This window comes from Ochotona curzoniae, unplaced genomic scaffold (assembly GCF_017591425.1).
Source record: "Ochotona curzoniae isolate NIBS_2020 unplaced genomic scaffold, NIBS_Ocur_1.0 contig_4105, whole genome shotgun sequence".
NCBI classification, from domain to species: Eukaryota; Metazoa; Chordata; class Mammalia; order Lagomorpha; family Ochotonidae; genus Ochotona; species Ochotona curzoniae.
Window position 1 is genome coordinate 2,742,204 of NW_024466129.1, and position 13,301 is coordinate 2,755,504.

At 46.5% G+C, this 13,301-nt stretch overlaps 1 protein-coding gene across 1 annotated transcript in view; it reads left to right on the top strand.

Moving 5' to 3' along the window:
- The window catches only part of TNN (tenascin N), a 52,569-nt gene that overhangs the window by 16,024 nt on the left and 23,244 nt on the right, over positions 1-13,301 (top strand). The window contains exons 7-11 of the mRNA XM_040984202.1: positions 4,473-4,736; positions 5,328-5,588; positions 8,402-8,662; positions 10,285-10,548; positions 11,712-11,972. Coding sequence (XP_040840136.1) covers positions 4,473-4,736; positions 5,328-5,588; positions 8,402-8,662; positions 10,285-10,548; positions 11,712-11,972 — 1,311 coding nt within the window. The remainder of the gene's footprint in view (positions 1-4,472; positions 4,737-5,327; positions 5,589-8,401; positions 8,663-10,284; positions 10,549-11,711; positions 11,973-13,301) is intronic.

Genomic DNA, 13,301 nt, shown 5'->3' on the forward strand with positions numbered 1-13,301 from the left:
GGTCAGTTTTTGAATCAGAAGGTCATTGCCACACGGCAGTCAGCTGAGTGGTTCACAGAGGTGGGAGAGAGGGATGTACAGCAATGATGTATTTCCTAATTATGAATTACTTCTCTTTTTAACCTCAAATGAAAAAGACCAGTACTTTATATTGGATTCAGAAGATCATATCTGGGCTGGAATTCAACATACAACTTTCTAATTTTCTTTTTTTTGTAATGAAAATGCGAAATGGGTGGCTGATGTGAGTTTGAGTGTTATCTCAGCTTGCAGTGGCTGGGTAGACTTTTTGCATAAAATCCGGAGCTGTCTCTCAGGCTGTGGGAGCGCTTTGCTTCCTGGATCAACATTCACTCAGTGCACTGATTCTCCTTTATCTCTATAGCCTCTGAACCCCACTGTTTTGAAGATTCATTTATCTATTTGGAAGGCAGCATTACAGAGAGAGGGCAAGTGATAGCAGATCTTCCGTCTGTAGGGTCACTCCTCACGTGGTTACCATGGCCGGGGCAGGCTCAGGCAGGAGCCAGGAGCCTGACCCTCCAAGCAGCTCTCTCGTGGGGGTAGCAGTTGCATTAACAGGGAACTGAATGAAAAGTGAAGTAGGCAGCGCTGTGAGAGGTCCTCATCCTGGAATCCACTTGAGATGCTGAGACTGTTGGCAGAAGATCAGAGGGAAGGTGTTCAGTTCTTGTCTGTCTCTGTCCTAGACAGGCAGTGGATGTGGCGACTCAGAGAAGCAGGTGCACAGTCAGGAGTACTGTTCAGGAGCTGACTGTCCGGATTCTGATCCCAGCTCTGCCATTCACTGCCCGAGTGGCTTTGGGCAAGTTGCTTCTCATTTGTGCCTCAGCTTTTGGGGTGACAAAGCGAGCTTACATGTTTCTGCACCATCAGGGTGTTAGGAACCCTGCATGAACTGATTTATAAAAAATGCCCGACATGTAGAAAGTGCTGCAGAAAAAGTGAGAGTGTGTGTTTTTTGGCACGTTGAGCAGCATCTGGCCTTCGAACTGCTTTGTGGTGCCAGCCTTCTAGGTCCACAAGGACCTCAGCAAGTGACTGCCCTGGAAGAGGAGAGGCTGGCAGTAGGAATGGTGAGATTGAAACTTGTGTAAGGACCAGATCAGGAAACTCCTTATAAAGGCACAAAGACTGAATATTTTCTCTCTCTCTCTTTTTTTTTTTGAAGATTTATTTTATTTTATTTATTGGAAAGTCAGATATACACAGAGGAGGGCAGACAGAGAGGAAGATCTTCTGTCCATTGATTCACTCCCCAAGCAGCTGCAATGGCTAGAGCTGAGCCAATCCGAAGCCAGAAGCCTAGAGCTTCTTCCAGGTCTCCCACGAGGATGCAGGGTCCCAAGGCTTTCGGCTTTCCTCGACTGCTTTCCCAGACCACAAGCAGGGAGCTGGAAGGAAAGTAGAGTAGCTGGGACGTGAATTGGCACCTATGTGGGATCCTGGCATGTGCAAGGCAAGGGTTTCAGCCATTAGGCTACTGCACCAGGTCTAAGACTGAATATTTTCAGCTTTGGTACCAGTCTTTGTTGCAATTTCTAAGTTTCTCCACTTCAGCATAAAAAGAGCCAAAGGCAATGCACTTAAATGAACTGACTTTTCTGCGTTGCAGTAACGTTTTATTTACTCAAACCAATAATGAATAGTAGGGGTCTGGTGCAACAGCTGAGACATCGTTTGGAGCACCCACTTCCCACTTTGGAGGGACTGGATTCAAGTTCTGGCTTCATTTCTGATTTTAGCTTCCTGCTAACGCACACCTTTGGGAGACAGCAGATGACTCAAGTAGCTGAGTGCCTGTCACCAACTGCCGAGGTCCACATGGAGTCCCTCCTGGCTTTGGCCTGGCCCAGTCCCAGCAGCTGTAGGATTTAAGGACTGAACCAGTGGGTGGAAGATCTGCCTGTCTATGTCTTTGCCTTCAAGTAAATAAATAGTCAACAGACATAAGAAGCCAATGGGATGTGATAAGTTTTAGAGACAGAGTCACAGAGAGAAGAGGGAGAGAGAGGGATAGAGGGATTTTCCACCTGCTGGTTCACTTCCAAACGACTGCAAAGGCCAGGGTGAAACCAGGAGTCAGAAGCTTCATCTGGGTCTCCCATGTGGGTGCAGGGGCCCAAACACTCAAGGCGTTTTTACTGCTTTCCCAGATGCATTAGAAGCGAGAGGGATCAGAAATTGAGTAGCTAGGAATGCAAACTTGTGCCCGTATGGGATGCTGGTGTTGCAAGAGGAAGCTGCTGTGCCACAGTGCTGCCTGGGGCGTGATATTGCTGCAAGTGGGAGATGCATGGAGCTGCGGCAGGAGCATCAAGAGCCTGACTAAGGCCTTTATGGTGTCCTCTGAGTGGAGAAGACAAGAGGGCCCAGCGTAATGAGCTGTGTTCTTGAGCAAACCAATGTCCCTGATTCTGTGGAGACCTGGTTGGGAGAGGAATCCTGGTGAGCTGTGGGGTGAGGAGATACCTGTGTAGAACCAAATGCTGAGGCTTCTAGGGTAAGAGTGTGGCAGCTCAGATCATCCCCAATGGTTTATGTGGTGTGCAGGTCTGTGTGATGTTCCAGCAGTGCAGGATGTTACGAAGCATTGCAGGAAGCTCAGAGTCCCAGGAGTAGAGTTACCTGTTTCTGCAGTCAGATGTGTGAGTGTATTCCAAACTCTGCTCCTTAAGGCATGCATCCCACCGAGTTGGCCTGTTGTGCTAGGCATGAGATGGAGTGCAAGCTTGAAATGCACTTGATTTCACAGAGAACTCACAATGTTAAAGATTTATTTTGGTTATTTGAGAAACAGAGTTACAGAGAGAGAGGGAGAGTCAAAGAGAGAGATCTTTCATCCACCGGTTGACTCCCAAGATGTCTGAGATGTCTGCAATAGCTAGGGCTGGGCCAGGCTTATGCCAGGAACCAGAACTCCATCTGGGTTTCCTACGTGGGTGTTGGGAACCCAAATGCTTGGGTCATCTTTTGCTGCTTTCCCAGGTACATCAGTAGGGAGCTGGATTGGAAGTGGAACAGCTGGAACTCAAATTAACATTCACATAGCCACTATGCTACACACACACACACTCTGAGAGACAGAGAGAGAGACAGAGAGAAATCTTTCGTCCTCTGGTTCATTCTTCAAATGAACACAGCAGCCAGAGCTGGGCCAGGCTGAGGCCAGGAACCCAGAGCACCATCCTCGCGTTTTTCAGGCTCTTGGCAGGGCCCCACATCTTGAGCCATCATCCACTGCTTCCTAGGGTACCCATCAGCAGGAAGCTGGAATTGGTACTGAAGCCCAGGCCTTGAACCCAAGTACTCTGATAGGGGATGTAAGACTTATTTATTTAGTAGAAAGGCAGAATGACACAAAGAAGAGAGCCTCAGAAAAATAGATCTTCTAGCTACTGGTTCACTTCCCAGATGGCTGCAGAAGTTGGGACTGGGCCAGGCCACAGCCATGAATCAGGAGCCGGAAACTCCATCTGGTTTTCCCACATGAGGACAATGGACCCAAGTACTTGCACTGTCTTCTGCTAGATTCCAGGTACATTAACAAGGAGCCGGCTTGAACGTGGAGCAGTTGGGACTTGAACCACCACTCAGATGTAGGATCCAGCATTGCAGCCAATGGCTGAGCCAGCCAGCATGGGTCCAGGAGGGAATTCTCAAAGCAGAATAAAAAAAGGCATGTCTGCAACACGCCCAATTACTTGGAGTTTGACTCTCTGAGGGTTCACATTTTGAGAAGAAAGTGATTTTCATGGCTTACATGCCTTCAGTAGTCATAACTTATTTAAGCATGGCCTGTACAATGTCTAACTCAGTATGCGGCCTGCTGTATGATGAGAAGGCAGAGACTTAAACTCCACATCTTATGCAAAGTGAACAGTCAGGAAACTGTGGCGAGCAGATCCTAACATGGTTTGATAACCTGGGAACTCAGACAGATTCTGTAAGTAGAACTATTTTTATTAAATAAGTCTATACCTCAGACACCATTGATCGAAGCCTGCTGGTTCCCTGCCACAGATATCATGCATGATATGGATATTTTCCTTTCGGAAGAACATATGAGAGCAGATGCAGGGATCTGTTGAATTGTTCAGGTGTAAGGAGCCAGGAATGCAAAGAATATATTAAAGAAATCCAAGGCAATGGAGAGATTTGCATGTGAGGACATTTTTTTTTTTTAATCTGAAAATAACTTGAGGGGGAAAGTTTATACGTGGAGTTGATATATGTGTTGTCTTGGTTGAAAAACTAGTTCATATTAAATGCTGGCAGATTGTTCTTGTAATTTCTGACCACTTGCTTAATTAAACCTTTAAGTTCCTTCAATCACTATCATGTAATAGAATGTGATTTATTGAAGACACTATTTTGTCTCTGTACATATTGGCCCTTCAGGAACTAGAAGGTGCTAAGAGCTATGGTGTTCTTTCCTCTGTCTCTTAAAGAAATCGACAGCCCCACAAACCTGGTGACTGACCGGGTGACAGAGGACACAGCCGCCATCTCCTGGGACCCGGTGCAGGCTGACATTGACAAGTATGTGGTGCGCTACACCTCTGCCGACGGAGAGAGCAAGGAGATGCCTGTGGGCAAGGAACAGAGCAGCGCCATCCTGACGGGCCTGAGGCCAGGCGTGGAGTATAAGGTCTATGTGTGGGCCCAGAAAGGGGACCAGGAGAGCAAGAAGGCTGACACCAAGGCCCCAACAGGTAACCAGAGAAAGATGGCTCTTTTGCGGTCAAACTCTATGAGCTTGTGGGTTTGAATGTGCATGGTGTTGGAGGCTGTGGCTTGAGCAGGCAGACTTGCAAGTCGAAGTCTTCAAGATCAGGGAGGTTCTAGGAGTCAGCGAAGAGCTGCTCACGCAACCACTGGGCCACTGGAAGGGAGAAAATAAAGCTGTGTGGTAGCAATTCTTTACCTGACTCAGCCAGGACCTGGATAGTACCTGGTCACTGCAATGCTCCTGATAAAACTTTTAGAACCCTGGGTTAAATAAGTCAGGTATTCTGACATCAAGCAAGTATTTAATTTGCATTCTTGAAATTCCAACTGTTGCTATGAAGATACTGTTCCTCTTACATGTTAGGGAACTGAGATTCTAGAAAGAGTGCCAAGTTCATAATGATTCTTCCTTTGCAATGGAGACCCAGGAAGTGACTTTCACCCACCAGAGCCTTGGGATGGAGCCCCTCGACCTTGTGCATTAGGGTTCTGGAGACTGAAAGTTATGATGATGGGGGTAGAGTGTGCTTCCCACAAGCCCCGAGTTTCGACTTTTCCCCACACTTCCTTTTTAGACATCGACAGCCCTAAAAACCTGGTGGTTAGCCAGGTGACAGAGGACACAGCCACCATCTCCTGGGACCCGGTGCAGGCTGACATCGACAAGTACATAGTGCACTACACCTCTGCCGACGGAGAGACCAAAGAGTTTTCTGTGGGGAACAAGACCAGCACGACCCTGACGGGGCTGAGGCCAGGTGTGGAGTACACAGTCCATGTGCGGGCCCAGAAGGGATCCCAGGAGAGCAAGAAGGCCAACACCAAGGCCCCGACAGGTAATGGAGCCTGCTTGTTGAATTTCCCTCCCTGACCTGGGCGGAAAGGGATGCCTTGGGGAAGAGAAGGTTGTGCATTTCCGTGGTGACTTTTGGCAGTCTCTGTTTCCTTGTGATGGCTTCTCTCAGGATACATGTCTCATACTGCCTGCTTCAAAGTGATCTTTAAAAGCAGCTGGTAATTTCTCAGGGCCCTCCCCTCCACCCTTCTGTGAAGCTTGTTGTGGTTCATATATTTCTAAATCTCATTTTAAAAATAAAATGTAAAAAATTATTGAGGGCAAGGAGAGAGAGCACTGACATCTGTTGGTTTACTTCTCAAATGTCAGTAGTGGCTGGGGCTGGTCTAGGGCTGTGCAACTGGAGCCAGGAACTGGAGCTTGGAGCCCAATTTTGATGGGGCATGCAGGTTTGCTTGGGGTAAATAGCCAAAATGCTCACAGCACATTCTCAGCTGAAACAGGATACCATCTGGCTACTTTTCTTTGTAGGACTGAAGGAGTGGAGATGCCTGTTTTCATGTAACAGCCATTCTCTTCTCCTTTGGCTTGGCTCAGCTGCCAACTTGTCTGTCCTTCCTTGTGCTTCTAGTACTTTTGTTCTAGCTTGCAAAGCACAGCTTCCCGCCCATATTTCTGGCTCAGCTTGGAAAGCTAAATTGTGGACGGCTGAAGGTCCAGGAGGAAGAGGAGAGGCAAGAGGCCAGGAGATGGGTCAGGAAAGGGGAGATGAAGGTCCAGGAGGAAGGCTGGGATCATGGACGAGCTTGCTCACCTGGACCAGTCCAGACTGCTTGGGGCTGGTTGTGGGGATCGATGGTGAAAGCTGTTCTCTCACTTCTGTGCTCCTTTTCCAGAAGAGTCCAAGACTCTCACTGCAGTCCTCACGTGGATAGTGCCTTTCCCTTATTGATTTCTTGTGCCCCCTCTTCTACCCAAACTTTGGGCATGCACCCCAGCACCTTGCCTCTCCAGGTGGTCCTGTAGGATGGCTTCTAACATAGCCCCAGGTGGGTCCACTTCTGCCCAGGAACAAATGTGTCTGCTCTGTCCGTTCAAGCGGACATGCAGGCCTTTTGCATGCCATAGACCCCTGGCTCTGCCTGGTCATGTAGGTGCCAATTGCCTCAGCCCTCAGCCTGCAGCATGTGTGAGAGAGGGAGATGGCTTTTGTGGCAAATTCCATAGAGTGCAGAAATGTGAATATTTTAGTGATAAATACAGCTTTTGAGTACCTACCTTCTCTGCATGTGTTACAGGGTATAATCGCTTGTACAGGTAAGGCAACAACAACCTGATTTTTATTAATAGTGGCAACGCGTGGTCCTTGGGTATCTGTTCAGTGATATGAGCTATCAGAGATGTGTTATCCACTCATTTCACATGCAGCTCCACAGGACAGAACATGTTATCTTTCCCTGCCCCCCACCCTTTTGGGGTGGGGATGGGTGGCTCTGGAGTTATAAGCGAATATTCCGAGGCTCCAGAGTAGTAAACCTGCAATACAGAAACATTTTCAGCTCTTTTCTTTTTTTCCTAGGATTTTTTCTTTTTTTCCCTAGGATTTATTAATCTTTTTTCTTGAAAGTCAAAGTTATAGTGAGAGAGAGGAAAGAGAGACAGAGAGACAGAGAGAAAACGATTGAGAAAGATTTTTAATCTGCTGGTTCATTAACCAAATGGCCACAATAGTCAGAGCTGGGCCAGTTCGAGGCTGGGAAGCAGGAGCTTCTTCTGGGTCTCCTCGGCAGGTTCAGGGTTCCAAGGCTTTAGAGCATCCTCTACTGCTTTCCCAGGCATAAGCAGAGAGTTGGATTTGAAGTGGAGCAGCTAGGAGACAAACTGGTGCCCAAATCGGATGTCAACACTTGCAGGTGGAGGGTTAGCTCTGTATGTCACTGTGCTGGATCCCCCCAACTCCCGTTCTACAGGGCAATTTTTGTCTTGGTTAGAGATACCTGAAAGATATGCCCGATAAGTATTAACAGCCCCATTTTACAAATGCAGAAATAAAAGTAAAACAGTTTGTTCAAGGTCATGAAACAGTTCAATAATTTGTGAAATTAGATGCATGTCTAGAATATTAATGCTTGATGAAACCTCGGAGAATGACACTATGGTGTAATGGATAAATCTGCCACATGTGGTCTGAGCATCACCTCTGGGCACTGGTTTGAGTTCTAGCTGCTTCCTGCTCTTGTGCCTGGGAAAGCAGCAGAGGGTCTGAGTACTAAGGTCTCTGCACTCACATGAGAGACTCAGAAGCTCCTGGCTACTGGATTTAGCCTTACACAGTGATGGCCATTGTGGTTCTTTGGAGAGTGAGCTATCAGATGGTAGATATCTCTCTGCCTCTCCCTCTGTATCTCTGAAAAGCAGACAAAAAAAAAGTGGGGGGGGGGGGAAGAAGAAGAAAGAAATAAATAAAAAAGAAAGAAAGAGGGAAAGAAAGGAAGGAAGAAAAAGATAGCTTAAGTTCATCTAACCTGAATTCCACACTTTACAACTGAAGAAACTGAGCCGCAGAGGCAGCTGAGTTGTCCAGGTCATGGCTGGCCAAGGACAGAGCTGGGATTCCATCCCTGGCCTGCTGCCTGCAGCCCTGTGCTCTGTCTCTCTGGTCCAGGACTAGAGCCCAGGTCTTGGAGCTCTAGATTTAGGCTCATTCCTGTCTCCTGTGCTGCTTCCCTGAGGCATAGAGACAAGGGCAATGTCCATGGACCACCTACCTGGAGGAACATGTCTCAGTCCAAACAAGGTCTTTCCTTGTTGTGCTTGTAAATAGTGGATATTGATGAGTCCATTCTGTTTCAGATATTGACAGCCCCAAAAACCTGGTGGTTAGCCATGTGTCAGAGGACACGGCCACCATCTCCTGGGACCCAGTGCAGGCTGACATCGACAAGTACATAGTGCACTACACCTCTGCTGATGGAGAGACCAAGGAATTTCCTGTGGGGAAGAAGACCAGCACGACCCTGACGGGGCTGAGGCCAGGTGTGGAGTACACAGTCCACGTGTGGGCCCAGAAGGGATCCCAGGAGAGCAAGAAGGCCAACACCAAGGCCCCGACAGGTAATGAGCACAGCTCTTTGGGAATCTGAGAGCTTTCCTGCCATGCTGCTGGGGTCTTGTTTTCCTTCTCTGCCACTGACAGAAATCGATCACTACAGGGGAGCTGAGTGGTAGCCCTCATCATCCTGCTCACGCCTTCCCTCTCTGCTCTCCCACACGCCATCTCAGGACACAGACCTCACATTTGCAGCGGTATCTTTTAGCTTTATCAAGGTTAATGGTAATTGGTCAGTTGTACCCACTTTTCCTCCAACCGTACGTGTTGTTTGTAATCAATCCTTCACTCTTCTCCAAAGAGGAGAAATATAAAGAAACTGTATTTGTAGAATCTGTGAGCTGGATAGAGAGTGACTTTTGTCATGCTCTCTTCAATACAGAGTTGTTATTGCTTTAGTGAGCAATTCTTTTGAATACTGTATGCTCTGTTCCAAGGACCCTAAGGTTGTAGTTCTACTCAAAAGCAGCTCACAGTTTAAAGGTATTTTCCTTCTTCCTCACTCTCCTTCAAAAACAGCCTTAATGAGATATAATGTTCTTAGTGTAAACGTCCACTCTGATATATAGAATGCGGATGTTCCATCCTCTAATTCAGGGCATTTTCATTTTCCCAGTGAGAAGCCCCGTCCCCACTTCTTCCAGGTCAAAGGAACCTGTTTGCTTGTCTTTAGAGATTTTTCCTGTTATAGGCATCTCATAGAAGTAGATCCACAGCATGTGTGGTCTTTACTACCTGGCTTACTTGCCAAGCGTGTTTCCAGGCTTCTTTTTTGCTGTAGCACATAGCAGCGCTTTGAGTGTCACACATTCCCATTGCACGGCTACACCACATTTTGGTTATCCATTTGTCACTTTATCGACATTCAGGTTGTTGCTGCTTTTAGAGACTGTGAATAACGATGAGGTGAGCATTTGTGCACAGGTTTTGTCTGCTCATCTACTTTCCTCTTACCAAGGTGTCTGCCTGGAAGGAGACTTACTGGCTCATAGGATCGTTCTGTCTAGCCTTTTAGGGAACTGTTGAACTGTTCCCAGTTTGGTTGCCCTGTTTTCCATTCCCCTCAGCAATGAGAGAGTTGCTTTGCTCCTCAGAGGGATTGGTCGAGCTGGATAGAGCAGGAAAGAACAGCTCCATTTTGTAGAGGAGAAACCTTAGATACAGTGAGGGATGTAATTCCTATAGGTCACAATGTTGCTGCTTCATGGACTATTCACTGAATATTGTGGGAATTTGTGATCTATTTAATCTGAGACTTGCACTTTACAGAGAAGGGAGCTGAGACCCAGACAGAGGCAGCTGAGTTGTCCAGGTCACAGTTGGTCAAGGACAGAGCTGGGATTCCATCCCTGGCCTGCTGCCTGCAGCCCTGGGTGTTTCCTGTTCCTGGGCTCTGCCTTTTGGTCCAGCACTTGAGCCCAGGTCTTGGAGCTCTAGATTTAGGCTCATTTCTGTCTCCTGTGCTGCTTCCTTGAGGCATAGAGATAAGGGCAATGTCCATGGACCGTCTTAAAACTAATGTATGAGGCAAGAAATCTACAAGATCAGGGACATGTCTCAGTCCAAACAAGGTCTTTCCTTGTTGTGCTTGTAAATAGTGGATATTGATGAGTCCATTCTGTTTCAGATATTGACAGTCCCAAAAACCTGGTGGTTAGCCAGGTGACAGAGAACACGGCCACCATCTCCTGGGACCCAGTGCAGGCTGACATCGACAGGTATATGGTGCACTACACCTCTGCCGACGGAGAGACCAAGGAATTTCTGGTGAAAAAGGAGAAGACCAGCACGACCCTGACGGGGCTGAGGCCAGGTGTGGAGTACACAGTCCACGTGTGGGCCCAGAAGGGGTCCCAGGAGAGCAAGAAGGCCAACACCAAGGCCCCGACAGGTAATGGAAATTCACTTCTGTCATGCTAAGGCTATGCATGATAAAGTAATATTTTTCTGCTTTCATATTGGCAGAAAATGATCATTTATAGAAAATCAGTGTGCTATCCCTTTGCAATGGACTGCACACACCTTTTCTCTCTTGGTTTGGCTTTGTACCTTAGAAGCAGGTACATGTGGCTCTGGCCAGGCTGTGACCTGGCCATATAGGTCTTTGGCTATAGAGATTTTTATGATCTCTTAATGAGTTTGTGAGTGTGTACAGAAAATTAAAATCAAATGTTGTTACAAATAATTGTGCTATATATTGAAAATTCAACTTTCAGAGTTGTGTACTTCACATTTCTCTTATGGTTTATGTCGTTTAAAGGGACTCGTATCATTATTGTAATTTTATTTTGTAAGTGTGAGTTATGATAAATCTTGTGAAGGAGATGAACATGTTCATTTAGAGAACATTGGGGCACACGTATTTCTTAGATGAGATGGGCAAGCAGTAGTAGGATACACTTTGGCAGAAATACCCAAAAGGCAGTTGCTTACACAGCAGGGAAGTTTATTCTTGGTTTGTGGAATAATAATATAGCTGGGCTGGGGATTGGAGTGTCAGTTAACTACATTGTTGTAACTTTAGTATTGTGAAAGGAATGCATACAATATGTTTCATACAATAATTGAACCAGAATGACTATTGAGACCATAATATGCTGAAGAATAGTAAAACAGTTTGGTTGATACACTTCGTAACATGTCAGTATGTATCCTGTTTTCTACAAGGGTCTGGTAGACTGAGTGGCTGTAGAGTACTCTCTTTCCTGGGGAGTTTGCATCTGGATCTGGTTTTTAGAACCTTCTGTATGAAATGGGAGGCCTTTGTTGATATGAGGCCAGACACAAGATTGTCCTTGTTGGCAGAGACTCGGACAGAGTAGGGCCTTCATATGCTACCGCTAAGATGTAAGAGGAATATTTTGTTAAACTTTTGGCACAGTATAATAGCCCACATTTTCAAATTCTGTTCTGTTGTGCTTTCTACTCAATAAGTTGGATTCATCTGGAGAGAGAAGATATGTGTCTGTAAAAAAGGGGCTCCTCAGGCAGAGTACTGTTAGTTTCTGCACTCACTCATAATCATGCATTATGACCAACTTTTTTCCCTTTCAGATATTGACAGTCCCAAAAACCTGGTGGTTAGCCAGGTGACAGAGAACACAGCCACCATCTCCTGGGACCCAGTGCAGGCTGACATCGACAGGTATATGGTGCACTACACCTCTGCCGACGGAGAGACCAGAAAGTTTCCTGTGGGGAAGAAGACCAGCACGACCCTGACGGGGCTGAGGCCAGGTGTGGAGTACACAGTTCACGTGTGGGCCCAGAAGGGGTCCCAGGAGAGCAAGAAGGCCAACACCAAGGCCCTGACAGGTAACAGGCATCATTCTTTGACAACGTTGACATCTGTCATGCTAAGCCCATGGCAGTTCAAGTTTTGCTTGCCTTGTTTGACACTGATAGGTGATAGAATGGAAGAAAAGAGTTAATGGCTAATTACTTTGGGTTGATTGATTGCTGTTTTGGGGGATCTGTGACCTCAGAATTTGTAGACTGAGAAGACTGTGTCAGTCTACTCTTTGCAGTAAACTTTTCACGAGCGTCTTCTAAGTTCCAGGCCTGGGAATACCATGGGGAACAAAGAAAATACAAGTGTTGCTCTCTTAGAGACCCATGGGAAAGATAGAGAATAGAGAACACCATTGTGACCTGAATAAGGCCGAGTTCTTTGAAAGTGATGGATATTGTGTAGGTATAAAAAAATGGGCTAGATGTGTTTCTTAGATGGGATGAGTGAATTAGATAGCAGAATGAACTTTGAAAAAATTACCAAAATAGCTGTTCAAAAGGAGTAAGCTCCTTTCTTATTGCTGTCTGTGCAATGTTAGAGAGGAAGAGGGCAAGAACTGAAGTGGTAGCCCCTGATCCTGTCTTCTCTGTTGCTCAATCATCCCTAGGGAACTTCCCTCATCTGCACAATTGCACTCCATCTGTATTCTGGCTGGTGGGCTGGGGCATGGGAAAGGTTAGGATGTGACAAGAACACCACATGTGTCAGTTCTTCCGACTTTCCAATACCAGATTCAAGACATAGTGCCAGACCACATGACAAGGCAGGCTGGGAAATGAAGACTCCAGCTTGATGTCTGTGTGCTTAATCTCCATTTCACTGACTAATCTAATGCATGTGACTATTTCACTTACAGTTAATTAAAAATAATTAAAATTCAAAATGATTTTCTTAGTTGGGCTCACCATGTTCCAAATGATTAGTAACCACACTGTACTGGACAGTGCAGATTATAGAAACTTTTTTTTTTCATTGCAAAAAAAGATCTTTTAGATATAAGAGGAGATTGGATTTTGGAGAAAGATAGCCATTTCTGGAGAAGGAGAGGAGGTGGGTGATGGTGCTAAGTTAGATCACATAAGATAAAAGAGGAACTGCAAAGAGGCTGGTGCCAATGAAGCACAGTGAGGGAGCAAGAGTCCAGTATGAGATGAAAAGGGATAGGGGTCAAGTCAAAGGTGGCATGTGGGATGTAAGGACGGAGTGGCTAATGTGTAATACAGGAGTAACACGAAGCCAGGTTCGCTGGGGAACATTTAAGACAAGCCAGTGGGAGAGAGGACATAGAAGTGGGCCAATCAGTAGGGACGCCGGCGTGCACTTATAGATCCAATGTGACAGCAGCAGAGGCA